This window comes from Nothoprocta perdicaria, unplaced genomic scaffold, assembly GCF_003342845.1.
Source record: "Nothoprocta perdicaria isolate Ctin4 unplaced genomic scaffold, notPer1 scaffold_134, whole genome shotgun sequence".
In the NCBI taxonomy this organism is placed as follows: Eukaryota; Metazoa; Chordata; class Aves; order Tinamiformes; family Tinamidae; genus Nothoprocta; species Nothoprocta perdicaria.
In genome coordinates this window covers 1,628,383-1,652,391 of record NW_020454472.1, presented here as the reverse complement: position 1 = coordinate 1,652,391, position 24,009 = coordinate 1,628,383, and the positions used below count along the sequence as shown (strand labels likewise).

Genomic DNA, 24,009 nt, shown 5'->3' with positions numbered 1-24,009 from the left:
AAGACTAATGCAGAAATTCACAGAAAGCCTTTAGAAGGAGATCAAAGTATCTTGTGCAAGATCAGTAGCTCTATTATTTGATGCATCTAATGGTTCTTCAAATGCTCATTTTGGTATCCTAACAAAAATTGAATATGAAATTAATGGACCAATAGTTGTAGCATTGTTTATTGAACTTCTCAGGGACTTAAATCCTGTTCAGTAACAATAAGCATGGCAATAGGTATGGTTGTAGAATTAATACTAAAAGATGGCAGAGTCAGCACAAAATAATAATAATAAAAAAAAACTACACCATTTCAATTAAGAAGAAATATAAGCCAGAGCTGTTTTAACAGACTGACTAAAAAATCCAAGAGGATATACTTGCAGAGGAGTAATACAATATAGTGAGGAATAACAGAACTGATTTATCGAAAGTAAAGTTTAGAACAAATATTGCAAAAGATATTCATGATAAGGGTGGAAATGTCATTGTTTAAAGATGGTTAAAATCAGGTCCTTAGGAAGAACCATGACATGTATAATAAAAAGTGAAAATCTATATTACGTCGTGATCCAATAAAGTGCATATTTTCAATTGCTTGCTCAAAAGACATTGCATAATCTAATAATCAACAGTTTATTCCATCAGAACTACAAATTTAATGAAATTGTATTACTGCATAAATATTACTATCTCAAAGTCAGACTCTGTGCTGTACGCAAATATTAATCAGTGAAAAATGACTGACTATACAGCTTTTGATGGCTTAGGAAGATTTGCACAGTCTAATCACAAACTGAAACACAAGAAGTTCCGTCTCCAGGTGAGGAGGAACTTCTTTACTGTTAGGGTGACAGAGCCCTGGCACAGGCTGCCCAGGGAGGTTGTGGAGTCTCCTTCTCTGGAGGTCTTCAAAACCTGCCTGGATGCCACCCTGTGCCACATGCTCTAGGTGTGCCTGCTTGAGCAGGAAGGTTGGACTAGATGATCTGTAGAGGTCCCTTCCAACCTTAAATATTCTGAAATATTCTGAAATATTCTGAAATAATCTTTTGGTATCTATTTTTTCCCTTACTTTTATGATCTCTGATTTAAAAAATAAACTCCCTGGGAGATATTCAATGTTATTTCACTGTGTAGCTGAGACTAACAAGAAAGCATCTATTAAGCTAAACGAGGCGTTTTAACAATAAAAAATTTATTAATGGCAGATAATATTCACAAGGCACAAGGAATCCTCTCTTGGCTAAATATTTTTAAACAGACCTATCAGTATACATCTCCTGTAATACCTAGATACTATACCTAATACCTAATGCTGTGACCTTTTTTGTAATTAGCCTTAGAGAGAAGGTACATGAGCTCTAAACCAGGAGGAGAGGAAAAAATTACCAAAGAAAAATCCAAATATTCCCAGACTTGCTTATCCTAAACACTTTGGCTGTTATATGCTTATTCTAAACATATTCGCTTATTTTGATTAAAGTGAGTCAAAGATCAGAACAAAATATTTTGAAATGAATCTGAGCTTCTATTCCTCTGCTTTGCTCAAGTTTGCTTGTCAATCCAAAAGATTAAAGGGATGGTTTTCCTTCATTCCCAAAATGAATCTTGTAACCGAATAAGCTTTCAGAGGTGATAGTCTGTGTTTTGCCTCTAATTTAAATATTTTTCAAGTTATTCTAGTACCAAAAAGAAAATGCTTTAGAGGCTAAAATACAGCAATGTGAAAAAATAAACAGAAAAACAGCACAAGTTCTCCTGAAGATAAGGATATATCTCTCTCTTTCCCTACTACTTAAACTGCAATTAAGTATAATCCGAAAAAAAACACATAACATAACATAACATAACATAACATAACATAACATAACATAACAAACATGTTAACAATAGATGTATGTTACACAATACATACCAAAAGCCCTGAGCCACACTTAGGTGTTAGTTTAATTGACCATTAAGTGACTATTTACAGTTCAAATGAAAGCAACATATGGTCTAATTTATTCAGTTTACCTTTCTAGCAAAATCAAAATACAGATTAAATTTAAAAAAATAAAAAAGGAAATATTTCAGGATGACAAAAAAAAAAAAAACATAAATGGGACATTAACAGATGTCCCCTATGAAAGAAGCAAATTATGAGACAGAATTAAATCATTTTGGAAAAATAAATCGGACAAGTATAATTTCTATCTTAAGGTAAGAATATCCATCTACGTAAATGTGGAATTTAAAAAAAAATCAGTGAGCAGCAGCTCTTGAAAGAAAAGGATTTATAGGTTATAGTGAACCACAAAAACTGTGTATTTTGCTGTTGAAAAAAAAGTAGCATAAACAGGAAGTACCTTTGAAGGTACTCAGGTGATTGCAACAGTCCAGAGTGTGCTAGTAAATTCACAGCTGAGATAGTGCTTAGTCTTGAGCATTGGCTGTCGAGGAATTTGGGGACCACTTGGAGAAAGCCCAAGTGAACCAGCAAAGACACAACTAATCTCCTTCCTATAAAACGACCAATGAAGAAAGTCTGGGGGAACTAGGTTGTGTAAAGGCAAGAGAACAAAATAAAAAAATACATATGACAAACATCACTGCAGCCTCAAATATAGAAGAGGTAATCAAGAAGAATAAAGGAAAGTTTCCCCTCTCCATAGTAGGCTTGAGAAGGAGATTTTGATTAGAGAGGAAATGCTTCCTAATGATAAACATCAGAAGAGATTGCAGAACATTTCGAGGCAGGGATGGGGACCTTAAAATAAACAGCTGTAAAATGTAGTTTATTAATGGCTGATCCAGACCTGGATAGAAAGAGAAAAAAATTCAGTCTTCTGGTCCATACTTCCATACCTCTTACTGAGTGAAAAGCATTGAATAAACACGTATAGCTAACTCAAAAATTGCAATTGCCACATTTGCAAAATCCCAATTACCATATTTACAACTGTACCTGAGTTAAATACTGTAAAGCTGTGCAGGAGACAGGGGCATGGTGCTGCCATTCCTCCAGCTATAGCTTCACACCCTCTGCTACTCACTGTCAGGCGTTACTCATATAGGTGGTGCGTGGGAAACACAGTGGGGCTATGTCACCAAATAAATAAAACAGAAGGGCTACCAAAACTGTCCTCACCTACACAGCACCATGGTGCCATTGACAGTAATAATTCACCTTACTGCCTGTCCTAGAAACATCCTTAGTCTCGCCCATCCTTCACCCCCAATGGTCTTTATACCTCCTCTAACTTCTTCTGTCTCCTGGGGATCCATCATCCCAAAAGACAGAGCTCCACTTCCCTCCCTGGAGGATCACCAGCTATGTGCATAAAGCAAATGGTGCCAGTCTTCTCTGGAAACATGGTCTGGTGCCAAAATTAAATGTCTGAACTTTTATATAGTGAAGTGGTTAAAACATTTTCAGGAACAATCATCGTGGCCAGGTGGTCTTTGCTTCTCCGCGCGACCTGTGCTCCGTTTGGGTGTTCATGTGGGATAAATATCATTCCCAAGCAGTAACTTAAATGCTGGGGAGGCAAAGAAAGTTCAGCAACATGGATGTGGGTCAGTTGGTGTCAACTGGCCTCAGTTCCAGCTGTGGTTGCACTGCTGTCTCCAGCAGCTAGGGGCTCTCTACTCATAGGAACAGCGTCAAACACTGATGCAAAAATCTGAATAAAATCAGGTCTTTTTAGTCATAAAAATATGAAACAAGCAGATATAGGAAAGTAATGCACTCGGTTCACTCAATCAATTACATACATTTCTGATAAAAAAGAAAAAAAATATATATTTTTAAAGCTTAAGGTCTGACTTGAACAAATAAAGTCCAGGCATTTGAGTTAAAACTAATATTTTGTAAACACAATCATGCCTTTTACTTTAAGAAATAGTTTGAGTTAAGAACAAAATGGTAATATTCACTCCACATTTCCTTAGGATTTTGTTGCTTTAAGTCCAGTGCTTTACTTCACATAAGGTTCCTTGTGTTTAATTGTAGTATGACTGTTTACTCAAGTGGCAGCAGGATACTCCTTGAAAAATTAAGTGAACATTTATCAAAGGTAACTTGACACTCATAAATTTTAAATGTAAACCTGGTAAGACAAGTACAAATATTTTCTACCTGGAACTTCTATATTGAAATCACTGGATAGATATTTTAATTAATTTTTGCACAATAAACAATGTTTGCTTATGAATTATTGAAAATCATTTCCTGAGGGAGAAAGATATAAAATTGCATGCAATATATTTTTATGTAAGGTTTACATATAAATAAAATTGAGAATGCTTCTTCCTGTATCACAAAGGCAAGAAAGAGACAAATAATCTTTAAAAACATAAATCCTGACTTCAACATTTAAAGTCAACTTATAATTACAATATCAACAGAGTTCCACCAGAGGTATAATGCAAGAATAAGGGAGGGTTCATTACTGTAATTCACTTTATTTTTCATACACCGACTTATGAATAAATAAGACAAAAGAGCAGCCACAGAGTCTGAGGGAATTTTGAGAAAGCCTAAGATATTATATGGCAGCACTGAACCTCAAAAGAATGGATATTCAGTGGTAACAAAACAGCTAATAAAATCTCTTTTCTTAGACCCATCTAGTCTTCATATCCTATTAACAGGAGTTCTTAAGGAAATAGGCTGGTAAAGAGGCTGCAAAAATAAGAGCATCATGCTAGGAAGCTGTCTGCTTCCTAACTCTTCACCTTTTAAACCACTGAAGCATTTGCACACTTGAAATGCTAATAAAAAATAAAAGGTTTTTACTCACAGTTAAATCCAGGTTCAATTTTTTTTCCAGCTTCAAGACTGTTTATTGTAATTTGAAAGATGATGTGCAGCAGCAGAAATGATAGACTGGTGAAACACAGAGATTTTAATAATCGTCCTGTATGCCCTATAAAACAAAATAACAAGAGAGATACAGCTGGTGAAGTTCTAAATAATGTTTACAATTTTTCAGGTTAAAAACAGTATCCTGATGAGTGATATTTGAACTGCCAGTCATTTCCATTTACTCATGATCACCTCTTCAGAATAACATCTTCAAGAATAACATCACTATGCTTATCACTGTGTTACCTGATACAAAAACCAAGTAAAGCCAGTGTTTCAAACCTTGAGAAAATGAAAACTTATTCAATTAATTACTCATTCCATAACATGTGAGGAGCTGCAACTACACAAAACCACCATTTGGCTCAGGAGCATAGACGTGCTTTCAAATGAATGCTTTGCTTTGTGCACACTGCCCTGTTTCTTGCCCTTTAGCAGCTTTTCGAAAATAATTTTCAGTATACATTCTAGGAAAGACTGTGCCAGATGATACACTTGGTCATAGATTCTTTAAGATTTACCGGACATCTATAGCCAAAAGCCAATAGAAAATGTTTGCAGGAGACTTTTAAAAGGCCTTATAAATCCTTAGGAAAGACTCAGCTTCATCACAAGCAGCCAAATTTGCAAGCTATGAATAAATAAAGTGAACCATTAGTACTTCAGAAAATATTCATCTTTAAGACTAGGATGTCTTGCTAATAAAAGACAGCATTAAATATCACCTTATTTGACCTATCTACAACAGAAGTTCTATTTCTGAAATATTTTATACCACCTGCTGTATGCATTTTGAGGATAATTTTTTATATAGACAAATTGAGAAAGAAAACTGCCTTAATTCTTCCCCAAAGACTGAAGACAACGCCAATGCTAGAGAGAGCAGAGCCGACAGAGCATGTCTGGGACAAGTTCACTCTGTGCACATCCTGTTTTCTTCATACCTTTCCTCTCTGTGTTGGTTATGAGCTACTGCTAGAGAGAGTGCTAGAGGGTGACAGCCAAGCAGCTGAGTAGCTGATCAAGCAGCTCCAAAACCTCATGCAAAGGTGTCCCTGTGCTCTATCTGATGGCCTCAGGGGCTGAGAAAGAAGCACTGCCCCCATGGCAATCAGATATTCTGCATCATGAACAGTCCCCCTACTCATCTGTCATGAAAGTCTCTGAAAGCTGGCAAGCAGGTTGTAGCCACTTACACTGTGGGCAAAGACGCAACGGCACTGGAATACGGAGAACTAAGGCAGTACTGGGAATGCTTTAGGTTAGGGGGATTTTTGTCACCACTGCAGTGCATGAACCAAGTGGGACACCACTTCGCAGTATTGCCTTTAATCCTTCTTACCCATGAAATCTTAAATCCTTTGGGAATTATCACTTATTCCATCTGCCTAACCTAATTGCAGTTTGACCTTAACTGGAACATTGAGACATGCTTGGATGCTTTAAGTATCCAAGCTTTAGGTATTTTTAAACATGATAAAGTATATAAAAAAATTGTTTTCTTTTGTGTTATGCCAGGAACTGGGAAGGAATCACTGTTGATTTGACAATTATATCGCATTGATTTCATGGATTTTAGGTCAAGTCTACTTCAGAGAGAAAGAAAAATTCTGTCATAGAAAGCAAAAAAAAAATAACCATTTCCTCTTCCCCAGACTGTCAAAATGATGGCTACAAGACCAAAGATCAGAGCAAACAACACATACCTAGGCCTACATACCAATATAAAGGTTATTCATGAGGCAATAAAATATGGTGCCTATTCTGCATCTAGCCAGTACACAACTTTCTGCTTTATGCTCATTACAGTGTAATCATGGCCTCACGTCCATGTGGCACTTTTTAAAGAATCATATAGATATGACTTAGAAATTTTAGAAAAACTGAAAGCCTTTCTGTTTCACTGTAAGCAACTCAAAATTTTTGTTACATGATCACTATCTTGACAATGCAAAATTCAGCACCAAGTGCCTCCAATGAACTTGCTATTAGCATTATTACTCTTACTATTTTTATAACTTAATAAAAAGAGTAATTAAACAACTCAAGACGAAAAATGGTATAGTCAAGTCTATGAACGAATTTCTGCAAACTGAAAAGGAAGCAACATTCACTAAGTGCATGACTAAGTGCATGATTTGTACAAACTCCTCACGAGATCCAAGCGTTAAGGCCTGGGAGTTGACAGAAACTAGACCACATCGGCTGCCAGCCACTGAGAAACAAACAATAGATTTTAAATTCTTTTGGCTGCAAAGCCATTTTCCCCCTCTTACTGGTACAGAAGCTGGCCCACTGGCCTGGCTTAGAATAAGGTCTTCTAAGCACTATAAAAGCATAAGGAGCAAAAAAAGCTAATATTTTCAGAATCACAACAGAGCAATGCATATAAGACAATCAGCTACATGCTATTAAATCAGCTGTTAAATGTGATGCCATATGAAATGCAATCAAAGCATTGCAGTATTTATAGGTTTTTTTTTTTTTTTTTTTTTTTTTTTTCAGGTTTCAATATTTGGTTTTTTTTCCTGCATTAGCAGATACCAGACTCATGGTATTATGAGACCGTAGCCTCTTTAATATATTAAATTTGTATATCTTAAAGCTGAAGACTAAAGTTTGAAAACATAAATTCCAAGGACTCAGCAGCTGTATTTAAAATGAAAAGGTTTTAAAGATAGTCTGCTGATATCTAAGTTCTGAGTCATAAGCTGCCTTCATTTCTTGGAAATTAACAATTTCCTGAACATTAGTACTGAATATTTTACACAGATTTGGAACAGGATCATTTTTTTGACAAAATCATTTTCTACCAACCACTGTAAAACCCCCAACATTTTGCAATACAATTAGCAAACTGTCTTCACTAAAGGTCCATAGGTCCACCTTTCAGTATCCCAATGTCATTTCTTTCCAAAATAAATCTTGATTTTAAACTTCGTATTTTAAAAGCTTGAAATCAAATACACTTGAATTGTACACTGAACAAAGACTTCTTTAATGAAGTCTTAATTTTTGCCACTGTCTTCCTTTTAGGAACTGCAGAAAATGCTGAAACAATATCCACTTTGCACAAAACTAAGGAGAGTTTTAAAGGTCTCCTAACACTCGTGTTGATATATATAAAACCATAGTGTGCTCCTAAATGCAGCAGAAGAAATAGGTCCACAGCCAGGAGCTGGAGGACGTTCAGTGCAGGTTACACTATCCCTCAAGGGTGACTCTTCGTGGTCGTTGGTGAGACAGAAACAGCCTCAAATCCTGCTGAGCTGCAGCCATTTGCATGTCCGGTTCTCGGCAGCGCCATCAGAAACTAGACACCAGAAGTTTTTGGAGAAAAGTAAGAAATACTATGCCCCTGATTTCAAAAGTCTTGGAGAGACATCAACAAGTTGGGAAAAATGTTGAGTTCTAAAAAAAATCAGTGAATTACTGGATATGCAATTTATGCCAAGGAAGAAGTGACAGATTTGGATAAGGGATGAGTTTCGATTTATAGAGAGGTTTGGATAAACCCATTTGACTGTGTTTTAACTTACATTTTTCTTTCTAGTGGAAACTTAGTTTCTAAATTACTCACAGGCAAAATTAACTGCATGTGTACAGGACTAAGCCGGTGAGAAAAGAAACAGCTGAAATTAAACTGAAATAAAAAAAGAACTTTTTAAGAGTGAATAAAAAAACACTTTGTATCCTATTTTTGCAAAAATGTATCTCAACTGTTCAGTGTATCTGTTCAAACACATTTTAACTGCTTGATTGCCCTAATGCCATTGCAGGTGAAAATCCAGCTGACATGAATATAAGCTGCCAGGCCCACAGACAAAACACATACTCTTCAGAAAACATCACCAAGAGAAACGGTGCATGAGATAGCAAATGTCCACACAGATCCAAGGAGGACTCTGATCACTTCCTTTCTGTCTTTCATGCATAGATATGGGTGTCTCTCTGGCCAGCCCACCTTAATGTGAAGACTTGCTTGAAGAAAAAACTGGATCCCAACTACTACAGAAGAATCTTCTCAGGGCCATGTGGTGAAGAAAATGCAATGAATCTATCAAATTGGCAGCAAAGCACATAGCTTTGTAGCTTCAGAGACAGGTGCTGATGTTCCCAGCCCCACATGGAACACTTCCACAGGCCCCAGCAGGTTAGCAGAGAGAGGGAGGAAGACCACCGTGCTCTCAGGATGGCTGTGCCATTCCGGAGGGGTTTCATTGAGGATAAACCTGGGATGCACCCTGGTATGTCCAGGAAACACACTCTGGCAAGCTCTGAAGAAGGCTTTGGGATAAAAGAGCTTTTTCCCCTGTGACCAACACTACGGAAGCTGCTCTGGATGCCAAGGCTTCATTCCCTCCTTGCTCTCCAGCCCAGCTGCAACAGTAAACTGGATTGAGGAGGGTCAAAATCTTTTCACACATGGCAGAGGAATCCATTTCTTATTTTTCAAAGGTAATCCAGCCAAGAGCTGGATTAGCAATGGCATGTCCCCCCAGCCACAGGCACGTAACCTCCACACAAGCAGCTATTTGAATGTGCCTTGCTGGGATGGCAAACACCCACAGCTCCTGCCTCCTGCACCATGCCCGAAGGTAAAGTAGGGACCCACCGCTCTGAACCCATTACACCACTTCCCAGGCAAAATCATGCAGGGATTTGTGCTTACACAGGCAGTCTAAAATCTAAAGCTTCTTTTTTCTTCTTTTTTTCTTGGTGCGCATGGAACTTTTTAAGGGCTGCTTCCAAAAGAGAATGCTAGCGGCAAATGGAAAAACTAATGGCCAAGTCACCACAACTTGCATAAAAATCACATATATTGGCTTTGACAATATCTGTTGAACAGCCTATGGTCCTCAGGAAAGCCGATAATGTTACAATTCCCATTGCTTATGGGATGTATTTTCATTTTATGCAATTTCTTCTCTTCCTGTTCCATTGCATGCAAGAGGAGACAAGCTGAGCCTCATGAGGTACAACAGAGACATGTTGAGCATCTGATACTGTTAGCAATACTTCACAAAGTAGTACAAATACCTCAGGATATCACAATTAACCTACCAAGATAAATCCAAGAAAAAAGTTCTGAGATAATGTTGGCTTTCCTCACAATTTCAAGGGTGACAAAAAAACGAAGAGTTTGGGTCTAGCTAGTGATCCGAAAAACTTCACCACTGGATGCGGCATGAGCATCTTTCACTTTACCTTCAAGGGTGAAAGTTCAGTGCATGCACTTACATACAGATGAACGTTAGCATATAGGAAATAAATGCTAATACTCTTGTTCCAATTTACTAGAATATTTTACATTTCAGTAGAACAGTCTGCTTTCTTGAATCCGTTACTGCCATTTGTACTAGTTAACACATGCAAATGATGAGTGCAGAATTGGACTGATATATTGCAGAAAGAATCCTAAATTCAGCTGTGGTTTTCAGAGGTGATTACACTTTTCATGATTCACAGCAGATAAGAAGTCATATAAGTAGATGTTTGTCTACAAGCACTTGAATAGGGAACGAAGTGTTACGGATGCTTCATAAAAGGGTCTGAAATAAGCCTGACAGCTCAACTGTATAGGGTATCAATACTTATGTCACCTGAAACTTTAAAGCATTGCGCTTGAAAGTGAGTGGAAGTCAATCCGTTTTAGATATCTCTGCATTACCTGTCCACTGCTTAAACCAATACTCTGCAGAGGCCATTTTTTTCCTTTTTTCTCCTATTTCAAGGTGTATCCCTGCCCAAGCACACACAACAGGCATCACCTTGGGGTTATCAACTGCTCTCCCCACCCATCAGTGGTGCATGAGGAAAGCTCTCTGCAGCTGCAGTTCCTTTAAGAATTACGCTAGATACTCTACAGTGCCAATTATATCTATTATTAAACATCCTTTCCTAGATATAAAATACCCATCAAACTTCTCTATGTGCACTGCAGTTACACTTCAGTTCTGCAGAAAATTGGTGCATATTGCTGGTCATATTGAACCTTCATGAACCTTTAGGCTTAAAGGGATGTTTGAACTGTCAGGATATTTCCCTCATTCTGCCAGGTTATGAGGTATGCAGTATCTGATATATGTTGAACAAATAGAAATATGACAACTGTGTTAACACTGCTCTGAAAGGCTTGGCCTCTTGAGCATTGCAGTACAAGAGAGCAATGTAATGAAAAAGGAAGAGAGGAAAGGAATAATCTGAAAGGCCTATACTAAGAACTAAGTATGATACATGCATGTCTGCTTACAAATTGCATAAAGTGTTATGGCAAGTCATTAATCCTCAAAGTAAAACCAATTACATACCAGCTCCTATTCACTAGGTCTTAAGCACATGTAAGTAGACCCAAAAGAAGAAAATGCTTAAATTGTCCTGACGCTGTCAAGAATAGCTTTTAATAGTTAAGAAAGTGTTACAATTTTCTCCCCAAAATGAAAAGCCTTCCTTCCTCCTTTCTTGAAAGTGCTGCCGCCCTTCCACTGCATTGTAAGCAGACATATCAGAACATCTATATTTAGCTGAATAAAAGATGCAAAAAATATTTTTTTCCAAAGAGTATCTTCCATTTCAACATAATCCTCCACCCAAAGGATTTTGGCTTGCTAGAGCCTTAAATAGTGGTCAGACATCACAACTTCAAGAAAACAAATCCACTTGGTTCACTCGCCAGATTCCATCAGCAAGGCAGAAACAGATCACAATTAATTAATGGAACAGTCCTTGCTGTTCCTGCTCAGGTCCAAGTCATAAAAAAAAAGTGCATGCAAAAAAAAAAATAAATAGTTCCAGATTTTATGACTTTAATTTTAGTTATGTTTAGAGATAGATGCTTAGGCAACCCCAGTGAAATCCAGATCACAAGAGTGCAAGAAGATTTCAGATCCAGAATTTCCAGCAAAAGTTTCCCACTGCCTGAAAGGCTCTGTCCCTGCTTTCCTAAACAGTCCCCTAATTCCCTGTGAGCCAAATGTTACAACCTAAAAATGTGCCTAATGTGATGGAAAAATGTACCAATAAACTTACCAAAAAGGACACAATTCTTCAAATTCAAGCAACCTTTTCTACTATAACGTAAACATTTGCACTTCAGATGACATTGCTTCTTAAATCATTATAACAACACAAGAATCTGTAAGTTTATCATGAAATATGTAACTACCACCAAATCTTGCATTACTTTTTAAAGCAAACTGAGACACATTGTTCCAGGCTCTGTGTCTGCATGTAAAATGCAGATTCTCACTGATTCTTCTATGTATTTATATATATATTTTTCCTTTTCTATAGCTATGTCTCTCTGATTTGTTTTGTTTTTTTTTTAATACTACAGGGCTCTAGGGAAACAAAAAGAAAAAGAAAAAAAGTTATTTTGGAGATAGATACAAGCATGCCAAACAGATCTGGGAATATGTTGTCAAAAATACTACACGTAATTAATAAAAATATATGGTTTAAAAAATGAAAACAGCAAAAAAAAAAAAACGTGTTGCATAGGAAAATAAATGCTTACTTAGTCTAGCCTCTTGCAAGACTTCCTGTTTTTCGTTGAAGTTTTTGTGCCCAGAACACTACTACAGATGAGCTGTACCCTCTGTATCAATAGACAATACCATCGCTAAGGCTAGTTGTAATCTCTGACTGGCAATGTCACACAGGCAAGTTACCCATTTTGTTAACAAAATATTTTGTGAGACAAGACTCAGAACTTAACCATTCACTTTTGAATGGTTCACTTAAAAGGCCTCACAGGCTTTTTAAACAAACAACAGCTGCTTGATGTCTGCTTCTCAACCTGACAGGTGATTGTACCAAGTCAAATATAGGAAACATATATCATCATCTCAGATATTACCGCACATGAATATTGAACAATTTTAAGCCATAACAGTTCTTTCACAAGAGTATTTGAGGTTTTTAATGCAGAGTTCCAATTACTTTTGTTGAGGAACCAAGTTCTCTATAACAGATAATGTTTATTTTGAATTCATTTTAACTTGGCCCTTATTATCTGTAAGAAGCAGTGCTTGAAACATATTGCCCCCATGTGCTTGTCATGGCCATCAAGAGCATGCAACTCCACTCATTGCTTAGTTCTTCCAACAAGTAAGAATCCAAACTATTTCCAAGTAATGGGACATGACAAAAGTCATGAGCTACAGGTTTGAAACACATTTTAAAAATATACATGCTTAATATAAATGTAAATAACTCTCTCATTTTCCATTAAATGCTTACCCACTTGTGTTCTAGTGCTGACTCATATATTGTAAACAATTTTGATGCAAGGGAGAGCAAGAAGTAATGTTCGAAGACTACATAAATGAAAATGTGGAAATGGCAAACCAAACTCTACATCATTATGCCTTAAAAAGGTAGCAGGGGTGCATAAATTTATGTGCCAAACTTCCACTGAAGTTGTGTGACAATTTTTTTCTGTGCTATAGAAGTTGTTGACTCACAGCAAAATTTTTTGACACTGGCAAAACTTTACCAAGAAGCTCTAAAAGCTGCCTCAGTTCAGGTAGAAAAAGCCTTTCAGTTTAGAGTCTTTCTGAAGAGTCTGTATCAGTTTGTTTTTATTGCATAATATAATGCAGTTTATAATCCAGTTAAAGATCCCTTGAGCCGAAATGCATTAACATTTCAACTCTCCTGTAAAAATGTGGTAATCTTAGTTAATTTGAAATGCTAAGTACCCCTATTCAGATACAGCTGAAGTAGCCTATACTCGCTTAGTTGCCATTTTATCAAAGGTGCTTAGGGAGGAAATGAGGCAAGATAGAAAAACAAATTATTTCAGGAAATATTCTGGTTCTAAAGGTTTCCTGGTGTTTGAAGAATGTACAATGATGTTACTATGTCATATATCCTTGAAACGTTCTTCTTTCTAAAATGATATTATTAGTTTCAATTGCCCTACTTGAAAGGGCTAGTGGAAGAGGACCAGATAGCTTCCCATAAACAGTAACAGTACTTCTTCAAAATCTGATGTTTTCCTACAGAAATTCTGAAGTTCCCAAGTGAAGAACAAACTTTTGGCAAACATTCTTGCAGGAGATCATTTCTCATGAGATGGAGAGCATGTCATGTTGGGACATACAGGCTCTGGTTGCACGGAGATGGTGAACTTTTGATTCATCTCCCAGTTCAGTTGCAGCAAGTTCAGAATAAAGCTGCTTTTTTTCCTTTTTTCACCTATGCTAACGCCAGCATTAATCTAATTTGCCATATTCTATCTAGTATTCTACATGTGGAATTAAACAGACACAGACTATACATTTATATTAAATCCGGAGATGAAGAAACTCATCTATACTTGCACAAACAGCTGATTTCTTCAGGTGACAATTCTCCATTTCTCAGTTTTATGAACAGAAAGGCTAAGGAAGAATTGAGATCGTCAAGAGACCACCCATGGTTACCTGCAAATGGCATGCAAAAGCCACTCATGAGCAGCACCTAGATCTAGGTTATCACTACTACATTAATTTCATGCATATACAATATCTGTCTCTTTTTCCCTGAATATAAAAACATTATTATGGAATTGTTTCTCAATTTCTAGGTAAAGTAGAAAGAGGATTTCTGCAGAAAACATGCATTGCTTTCATTTCCAGAAAGTTTAATATGCACTAAACCTCAAAGCCAAGACCATATATTTTCTACATAACATTTCTAGTTGAAGTTACACTTTTTAGATAATAATTGCAGAGAGAAACAAAGTTGATTAATTTTCACCCAATCATAAAATATCTTGTGTTTTCCCAGTGGGAGAAAAGGTAGCAAGCATTACAGCAAGTCAAGACCACACTAGTAAGGTATCTTTCAAATCAAGCCTATACTTGAGGTAGAAATGAACTTGGACCCCTTTCTTTCCTAGGATGTCTTTCCCAAGGGCCAGTCACTTGATGACAGTAGTTCAAAACACAGGCCAAAAGAGTCCTGCAGTTTGCTGTCACAAATATTAGAATTTGTAAACACATAAGAACCTAAGAATGTCTATGTCTACAGACTATAGACTGCAGATTAAAGGCCACACTAATACCCTGTAGTTCATAAGGCATAGGCAAATGTCTAAGAAAGCATAAAACACCCTTTTTAAGCCTTCAGTCACAACCACCCTAGGGAAGTCTTGATCCAGAGGTATTTAGCACATTGCACCTCAGGGACTTTTTGAATTAGAAAGGAATTAGTACATTTCCTGTGTGAAAATCCACCCCGTGGATTTCTCCAGCCCTGAGTCCTTGCAGACTTTCGGCATACAAAATATCCTGCTGCAGGGTCACAGGGTCACAAGGTACCTGCTAACCCCCATCCTCCTGGAGTACTTTTTCTGAAGCTGGCCTTCACTTACTGCATGTGACATTCCCCTATTCTTATATTATGACAAAATTAAGGAAAGAATTAATTCCTACCTGTTCTTCTCGCATCACTGATGATTTTGCACCTCTTAATGATGCTTTTTTTTTTTTTCTCCCAGCAATAGCCCTAGCATTCTTAGCTGTTCCTCATAAACTGTAGCATACACTTTGGCTATTCCCCTCACCCATCTCTAAACCCTTTTCCAATTTTAACTACATCCTCTTTGAAGATATAGTGCATCACAACCACAAACTGTATTCAAAATACAGCCAAATCATGGATTATACAGTAGTACAATGTTTTTCTGTTTCATTCTCTACTTTATGCCTCCATTTTTGATTTGTTTTTGTTCGTTTGTTTGTCTTAGCACTAAGCTAATGTTGCATGCAGCTATATATTACAGGTCCCAGATTGCATTCTAGACTAGCCATTTCAGAGAAGAAACCACTGGTTTGTGTCAAAGATATTTTAGCTTTACCTTCATTTGTCTCCCAAGAACACAAATGGGGTAAAATGAAACCAGTGGATTCACACACTGAAGGGATGTTATTTTTTGCCTCAGAGATGTAGCTGAAAAGACACAATGTATGTTCTTTTAAACTTTTGACATTTATTTGGAAATTCAGCAGGTGTCCACTACAGTGTATAAACTTCCAAGAGTCACTTTTATCTGCTTGCTTCTGAATAAATCCCTTCTTTCAAAAGATAAGTCATCTACTCTATGATCCAGAACCTACAGTCAGAGGATTGATGATGTATCAAGTTTGAGGCAAATCAAATTATTTCATCAATACATCAAAGACTAACTGTAGGAGAACTGTAGGAGAGCATGTGCAGTCTTCAAAGATAATACTTCAGGTCCTTTCCGCAACTCTGTGGGATTTTATCAAGGGTTTTCAAGACTATTTACCATTCATTAATAAACATTATTCACAAAGCATTCACTGCAAGACATTGTTTGAGCAACACTCATGTCCTGGGCATTTTGTCCTCCGGGGTATATATGAAGGGATCAGTAGTTTCATTCTTTCATGTACAGTAAAAAAATATTGGGACTCTGCAGCCAAATGTAGTAAAAAACTGCCTCAACACTGAAGCCAGAATACAGCATCTATGCTCCCTGCACACATGGAGACCAGTTGTCGTCCAAGCACAATATCAGAATCCAAGAGGCGTTTGGAGTGGTGTATGAAACACGATTGAGATTCAGCTGGGATTTCTCACATATCTGTCTTTCTGCTGAACAGAGCCTGGCAGGAGTTGGAATCAACCTGTGGATAACAGCATGACTGCTGGGACAACCATCTCCAACAGTTCTTGCAAGAAGCAGCAAGGACTGGAATGACAGAGTGCTCTATTTGCCCCTTTCCTATATGCTTTTTGCAAAAGTGTTTTTCTCAAGCCGTTTTAAATTCCCTTCCCTGTGACCGGAGATCGAGGTATGGAACACAAAGGCACATTTGTACTCACAGAAACAATATAGCAACATAGCAAGTAAGATGTACAGAGCAAAACCTGAAAGGAATGCTGAGTTGCATAACGGGTGAAGGTTATGGAGGGTGTCAGGGATGCAGGTGTTCCTGGGCCCTGTTATTAAGAATAAAATAGCCTCTCAGTTACTTACAACAGAGTGTGAGCTACAAGTCTTGATCTGGAGAAAGAAAATAAGTACCTTTACCATTTCCCGAAACTAAGTAGGAGGAACAGCAAAGTTTAGCTTGAAAGATTATCTAGGTATTTTTTAAATGCCGGAAGCTTGTACTATAATCAAAGAAGTTTAGACACTCCAAAATGTCAGGAGTGCCAAAAAAACAGAGTGGTGTCCTATAATCCTGCACTTATTGTTCCTTTTGTTGCCTGATGAGTCTTCAAAAGTCACTGCAGCCTGGAAGAACCTGGGTATAGCTGCACAGGATATGTCTTCACTCTGCAAAATTTGGATGATAAGCAATCAAAGAGGAATTAACTTGTACCTGTCAAAACTAGAGATGTAAGGGTTGAAGACAATAATAAAATTCTTGTTTCAGTGTATGAGCTCCAAATTTCCTCTAAAGCACTGAGAATACTGAAGTAGTGTGGTGTGTAAATCAGAGTTAGCATTATCTCATTATCACGATCTTAGGATTATTACAGAAAAACAAAAGAAAAATTTTCCTGAGTTTTTCTCTTTTTTTCAGAGTGAAAAGTGCATTTCTCATATAAAACAAAAAACAAAGATATTGAGATATGACACAGTCTTGCATATTGAACTTTCTTTACTTTTGGATAACCTCAAAATGATTATTATATAATAATGCACTGTTTGCTTTTGAAGTTATTACAGATATGATCCGTTTAGCAAAATGCATATACATACAAACATGTGCACATATGCCACTATACAACACAGGACCCTTTTTTTCCCCACATCACCAGTTTAGTTAATAGTCTCTCTTATGTTATATATCCATTTTGTCATCTAGATAGCAGCCTTATCAGAGAACTCGGGTACTTCACCAGCTCCAGAAAATGTCACATTTCTTACAAATATATACTCCTGATACAAAGCATGTTCTGTATTCTGTGCAGAGTCTATTTTTCTGTCAGAAAAATTCAGACCTGTCATATGCTACAATGTATTAAAAAAAAAAAAGGAAAAAAAAAGGAAAAAAAAGACAGTGTGAAGTGAGAGTAAACAAAGCTCACAAAAATGGGAAGTTTGACACTATTTTTGATTGCCAACATTTAATAATTTGGGTTGAAATTCAAGTTGCGAAAAGAACATTTATAACATTTGGCAGGAGGGATGATATGCCACTGTTCAGCTCAAGAATCACAAGATACAATCATTGGGCTTGAACTTAGCAATGCTTAAAAGTAAGATTTTCTTTGTTTTTGTTTTTTTTCTACATAACACGGTGAAGAATATCCCCTTCGTTATCTATCAGAATTTCTTTATAGAACAGGTGGATTTTCTTAAGTAACAAATTCCTTCTCAAAAAGCACATCCAAACTGATAACGGTTCACTGGGAATTTTCCACAGAAAGTTATGAAATCAAAGAAAGAGAGTGGATGTTGAAGAAATAAGAGCAACAACGGTAGCAGTAGCACTGTTCCTGTTTAAGCACTAAATTAGTGACTTTCAGCCAAGGTAGTACCTGCATGACAGATGATGGCAAAGTCTGCTCCAAAGGCAGACTTGCTGGAGATAACCTCCCCAGAAAGCTCACGGCTTTTTGCCATGTGTGAGTTACACCAGTTTGAAAACTCAGCCTTACAGAAACATGTCTGTGTTTAATAAAAAAATGCAGGTCAACTTTTGATCTGTGCAATGCGTCTGTGCCATCTTTGGACCCTCTGCTCAAATGCTGGGGGCACCAGAGGATGACCTGGTAGTAGCTGAGCGGCTCTCTGGGCGGGTGATGTACTTGCCTTTATTATAAAACCACATTTTTTTGTGTGTACGACAACTGTTTCTTAGTTACAAGGAATTGCACTCTTTCCAGACAAGTATAATGAATCTTCAGAAAATGAATAAATTTATTTATTTATTTATTTATTTATTAACATGTGTCAAGAAACTGCCAAAAGAAATTAACGTTTTTATTTATGGCCTTGTCTGGTCAGATGTGGACACATTTCTATGCAGCCACCTCATGGTAGCTTCTACTAGCCATGTCGTAATGAGATTATTGAGACCATATCAGTAAGACATGATCCCACATATTTAAGTCATTACAGAGAATTTTGGCATGGATCAAAGTACATTAGTTATTTTAATTACAGCTGAGTCAATCTCCATTAGGCATGAATAATGCTTGGCCTAACTTTTCGCTGTCTAAAGAAAGCTCAAGATTAAGCCTGTGTTTTTGAGTTTACATCATTATTACCATTCTGTATTAGTCTTCCCACTATCATTATCTGCTGTTTAGTCGAAAACAAAAAGAAATCCAGAATAAGATGATAATCAAGGGAGTCAACATTTATTTTTTAGAACCAGGTAACACTTAATTACTAACACATGGAGAATAAGAAGCATGAGTGAAAATTCCCCTTCGCATGCTCTGCAGATGACCTTTTAGCCATGCCGTGCTCCAGAATACTCCCCAGGAAACATGGACATGATTCTAGCTGGGTTGCAAGACACTACAGATGGGATACACTTCTACCAACCATCCTCTACAAAAGCCGCTCCCAAGTACCACAAGCTTCACCTGACCTTCCACAAACCTAGGCAGAGACTGAAAGGAAGAACTGAGAGATGCTCTGATAATATCCCTCAAGTTCAATCACTTCAGGCCTCCAAAGAACTTCTTATGAGTTTTTAAGTGATCACATTTACTTGCATGAATGCTAGCAAACAGAAATTTAACCTTCCTTTCACTGCGGTTAATAGCTAGTTTGGCACCAATCATATGGAAACAGCAAAGATATCAGAAAGCCCTCCACTGCATTCCCGTTCTAGAGTTCTGCTGTTGTTCTGGCTTGGAGAAATAGGCAAGGGCTCATGGGATAAGTCTGCCAGCAGAGCCTGCTCAGGATTAAAAAACACACTGAGTAAAAGCAGTAACAGACATCACACAGTGACCAGAAAGATGGCCCACAGCTTGATCCCAGGTGTCCTGACATCCTAGTGCCATAACCACTAACCCAAATAGCGGCTCCTGTTGCTATATTTCAACCTACCAGGATATATCCCTCCAGGAGTGCAGGCTGCCAGACACGAATCTGTGCATTTCAGTGGCTATGACATCGATGGCAGATGACTCTGCCTTGCCAAGCCAAACTGGGGAACTTTGCTGGAGATAACTCACATACTATGAATTTGAGATACTTATGGTTAGCAGGAAGCAGGGCAGGGGTTTTGCAAATCTAGTGTTTTTATTTGGTTATCCAAAATAGAACTTAAGCAGCTTTAAGCATCTAATCACTCCTGCGATCTCACCTTCCTAAATTCCTTCAGCAATGCCCTGGCCCCAGAGCAATTAGATACATAAACCGCACAGTTCTTTCACAGGTGCGTTTACCTACAGGACTAGTTCCTGATGCACTATAAACCAGAAAAGCTAGCTTAGGAATTTCTAAACCTGAGTTCTGGACAAAAAGGGAGGCAAAAAGGCAATTGTTTCATGTTTTGAAAAATGGCTGATGATGTTTATCCACCAACTCTCTCAATAGCACTCAGTTCCCTGAAGATTTCTTCCATCTACAACAGCACAGTCAGGAATCAGAGACTGCACTATGTCATGAAATTAATCAGTCTAAGCAGCCTCCAAATAATTAAGAACCACAAGGCCAAATTCTTCATCCTGAAGCGGACGAGCAGCTTTCAGAGACATCAGTTGACACTATCAGAGTTGTTCCTCCAAATAAAAATGTGTTTAAGAAAATGCACCTCTATCTTCTTGCAAACATCTAGAATAAACAAACACAAAACTCTAACAAGCAGGAGAGATCCCAGATGATCACTGTGGTAAACGTTTATACTCTGTATTATTGAAAGCCTAAAAAATTGCTCTTTTTCCTTTAATAATCTTTGTAGCAGTCAAAACTATTTATACATGCAATGAACAGACAACAGGAACTTTTATGAGTAGAGTTACAATCAATAAAATTACTGATCATATAATTATTATGATTGGAAAAAACTTTTCAAGATCATTGAGTCCAAACATAAACTCTTCAACACCATGCCTGCTAAATTTGATTATGATTTACTGCAACTGACTGTAGGGCTTAAAGGATTCAGAGGGGACTGCAAGCCTCACAGACTTTGAAAGCACAGGCAAACGCACAAATTCAGCTGGTGCAAACACACTTCCAGATGTGTAAGAGGTAAGAAGAAACCTGACATACTGCTGTTAAACGTTTCTAATGCTAACAATTAAAAAAAATACAGAAACACGATAGGAAAAGATCAAAGGAAATCAAGTGTTTATCACAGAATTGTTTTTTAGCTCAAAGACTGTGAAGAACCGGAGTCATGCTCATATGTATCCTTATATCCTCCATCCACCAGGTTCCAGGAAAATGAACATAGAAGTTAGAAAGAATAGGCCAGTCTGCAGGTAAAGATTTGAAATTATTTCATGATAGGTGGATAAAATAATATAAACAAGTTTTGAAATACAAAAGTACAGTATTAAAAAAATAGCCAATGACTGGTATTTACCATGCAGAAGAATTAGTAAATTTAAAGGATCTTTTTTATACATGGAGAATACAGACTATTGAATGAAGCAGAAGGTCTAAAAGGCCTAAAAAACAGAACAGGTTGCTGTCTGCTATCCAAAATTACTTTGAAGAGATGACAGACAACTAGTGGAAACTATGCATCATCATCCAGCATTGCTTGCTCAACCATGAGAAAAGCCTGAGACCTAACAGTAACTTATTTTCTACAACTCAAATACTTCTTTCTCTGGTAGAGTTCTATAATTTGCTGAAAGAGAAAACCTCCACACTCTGTGGAATCTGAATACTGCACATCCAACATAAAGTGCCTGATTAGGAAACTAATCAGTCAACCAAAAGAGAATCCCCTGAATATATTAATTTGAGATTTAATGGACATAGCTCTTCCAATAAAGAATTGCAAGTTAAATGTGTAAACTCTTACGCTGGTGTGAATCAACGCTAATCCTCTGAAGTTAACAGAACTACATCATTCAAAGAGGCTGAGGATCAGTGCTCTATTTAACATAAACAAGTACTAGGCAAACATTCCCAATTTTCTCCTGAAATTTTACGTGCCAGCCAGATTGCATTTCTCACCTCTGATTCAAGAGTACAAACTAAATGACTCTTTAGAACCTTCTTTTGGTAACATGAAGGCAAAATTTGGCAGAAGGAAGTGTTCTATAAACATCCAACGTGGGCTTAATAATATTGTTGCTTTTCTACTGACAAAACTGATTTATCTGTAGCTACCAGACAGACTCAGAAGAGATGACTGTATCCTGTAATGGAGATCGAATGCCCTGTTTTATGTGTTTCTTCTTGGTTTGCAGGCTCCTTTGCTCTGAATTCAAATTGATTCAAAACCAAGGAGATTTTTTTCCCTACAAAATAGTGACTTTTAAGAGGAGTGTGTGTGGTTCAGAGGCCAGTTTTTTGCAGTAAAGTGTTTCAGGTACCTTGTCTCAAAACTCAGGTGGATTCAGGTAGGTGAGAAAATAACTCCAATAATAATTTTAATGGTAAAGACCTGATTAACTTCAACAGGCTCCTTCCTTTCAGGATACTAAAGCCCTGCATCAAGCCCTCAAGGAGGTTCAGATTCCTACTCAATGAAAGAACAACACAGCACCTGGTCCCACCAGGAGCAGCTTCACAACCAGGAATGGCATGCTTGTCTTTCACCAAAATATCAGGTCCATGACATTTTCATTAAAATACCAGGTTTTAACTTGCAAGATCTCGTCTTGGCAAAATAACTAATGTATAAAAGAAAACAATGGATCCAGCTTCTACCTACAACCCAATTAATGCAAAATATCTATGCCAATTTATTAGTAGTAAATGAAAATTTAAGATACTGTAAACCCAAGCAGCAGTAGGGCAGGAGGGGAAGCTAGACTCTGAGCCTCACATCCATCTAATGGCCATGACAGATATGGGACCATCCTGGAAAAAAAAGAAGCCTGGCAAGAGAAGGAGAGAGGAAGGAATAGCTTCAGTGTAAGCCACTGACCATAAGCAGTAAGAGCTGGCACTTGTTCTAAATAGCTCCTTCTCTCCAAGGAAATACCTCTGCAGATCTGCCCTTGGTGACTAGCCAAATGAAAGGAAATAATAAAAAATAAAGGGGGGGTACACATTTTAAAGTAGCTTTCTTTCCAGGTATTTAGTAGTCTTTATTTTTCAGCAGATGTTCCTTTATTCTTGGCTGCTTAGGTGCATTTACAAGTATCCCTTTCACATTTCCGGTAATGCTCAGTAAAATAACTATCAGTTCTTTCTTATTCCTTGTTTTAGCATTTTCTAAATGTTAAACAGTTTAACCATTTTCCTAACTGGAGACAACGTGAGTCTTGGTATTTCTGAGACTTATGTAGGCTAAGTACTGTTTGCATAAAGACTGTAACTGTCCAACTAATATGATATTGCATTATCTGTCTGTCAAACTGTCTAAAGACAGATAAAGACTAAAACTGTCCTTAGTTTGCTGTTCTACAGCCACTTTTGTGAATCTCTTACAATCCCAGAGGATTTTCTATGAGGATTCTTTTTCTCCTCAAAATTTATAAAATACTTTTTCAGACACTACTGCTATTTCCTATACCATTAAAACACACTCATTCTAGAGCACCTGAAAGCAAATTAATTGCTTAGACCTGGTTAATTTATGAATAATAATCATGGGTTTGGTCTCTGGAAGGGAGATTCATTTTCATTTTTGTCATCTGTTGGACATAATTTGTTTGAATTGGCTATAATGTGGTAAAAATATGACTCATACCCTCAGAGCCAGAGTCTCCACAGAGCTAAATATCCTCCTTCTCTTTCTGAAGGAGAAGTGTTATTGCTTTGTGACTATTTTTCCCACTGCTTTGTTCAATACATATAATATTTTTACTGATAGCAACAGGTTGGCCAGGTATATATGCAAGTTCTCAAGAAGGATGCAGTTTAACTAGCAAAATCCTTGTTCACAACAAGACCAGCTTGGTCTAAAAGTTTTAAATCTAAACATAAAAGAAAGGATTGAGGAACAAAGGTTGCTGGCAATATAAGTATAAACGATGAAATCCACAAATGGTGGGTTGCTGTCCCTCTGCATGCACGTGCTCTGGCTGCAGTGTCTCCTTCCTTCGGCTTTTT

The 24,009-nt window shown here is 37.3% G+C and overlaps 1 protein-coding gene across 2 annotated transcripts in view; it reads right to left on the bottom strand.

Annotated features, from left to right (window-relative positions):
• Positions 1-24,009, bottom strand: part of PIEZO2 (piezo type mechanosensitive ion channel component 2) — a 230,616-nt gene that overhangs the window by 176,629 nt on the left and 29,978 nt on the right. For both annotated transcript variants that reach the window (XM_026033864.1, XM_026033865.1), the window contains exon 2: positions 4,774-4,899. In XM_026033864.1, coding sequence (XP_025889649.1) covers positions 4,774-4,899 — 126 coding nt within the window. The remainder of the gene's footprint in view (positions 1-4,773; positions 4,900-24,009) is intronic.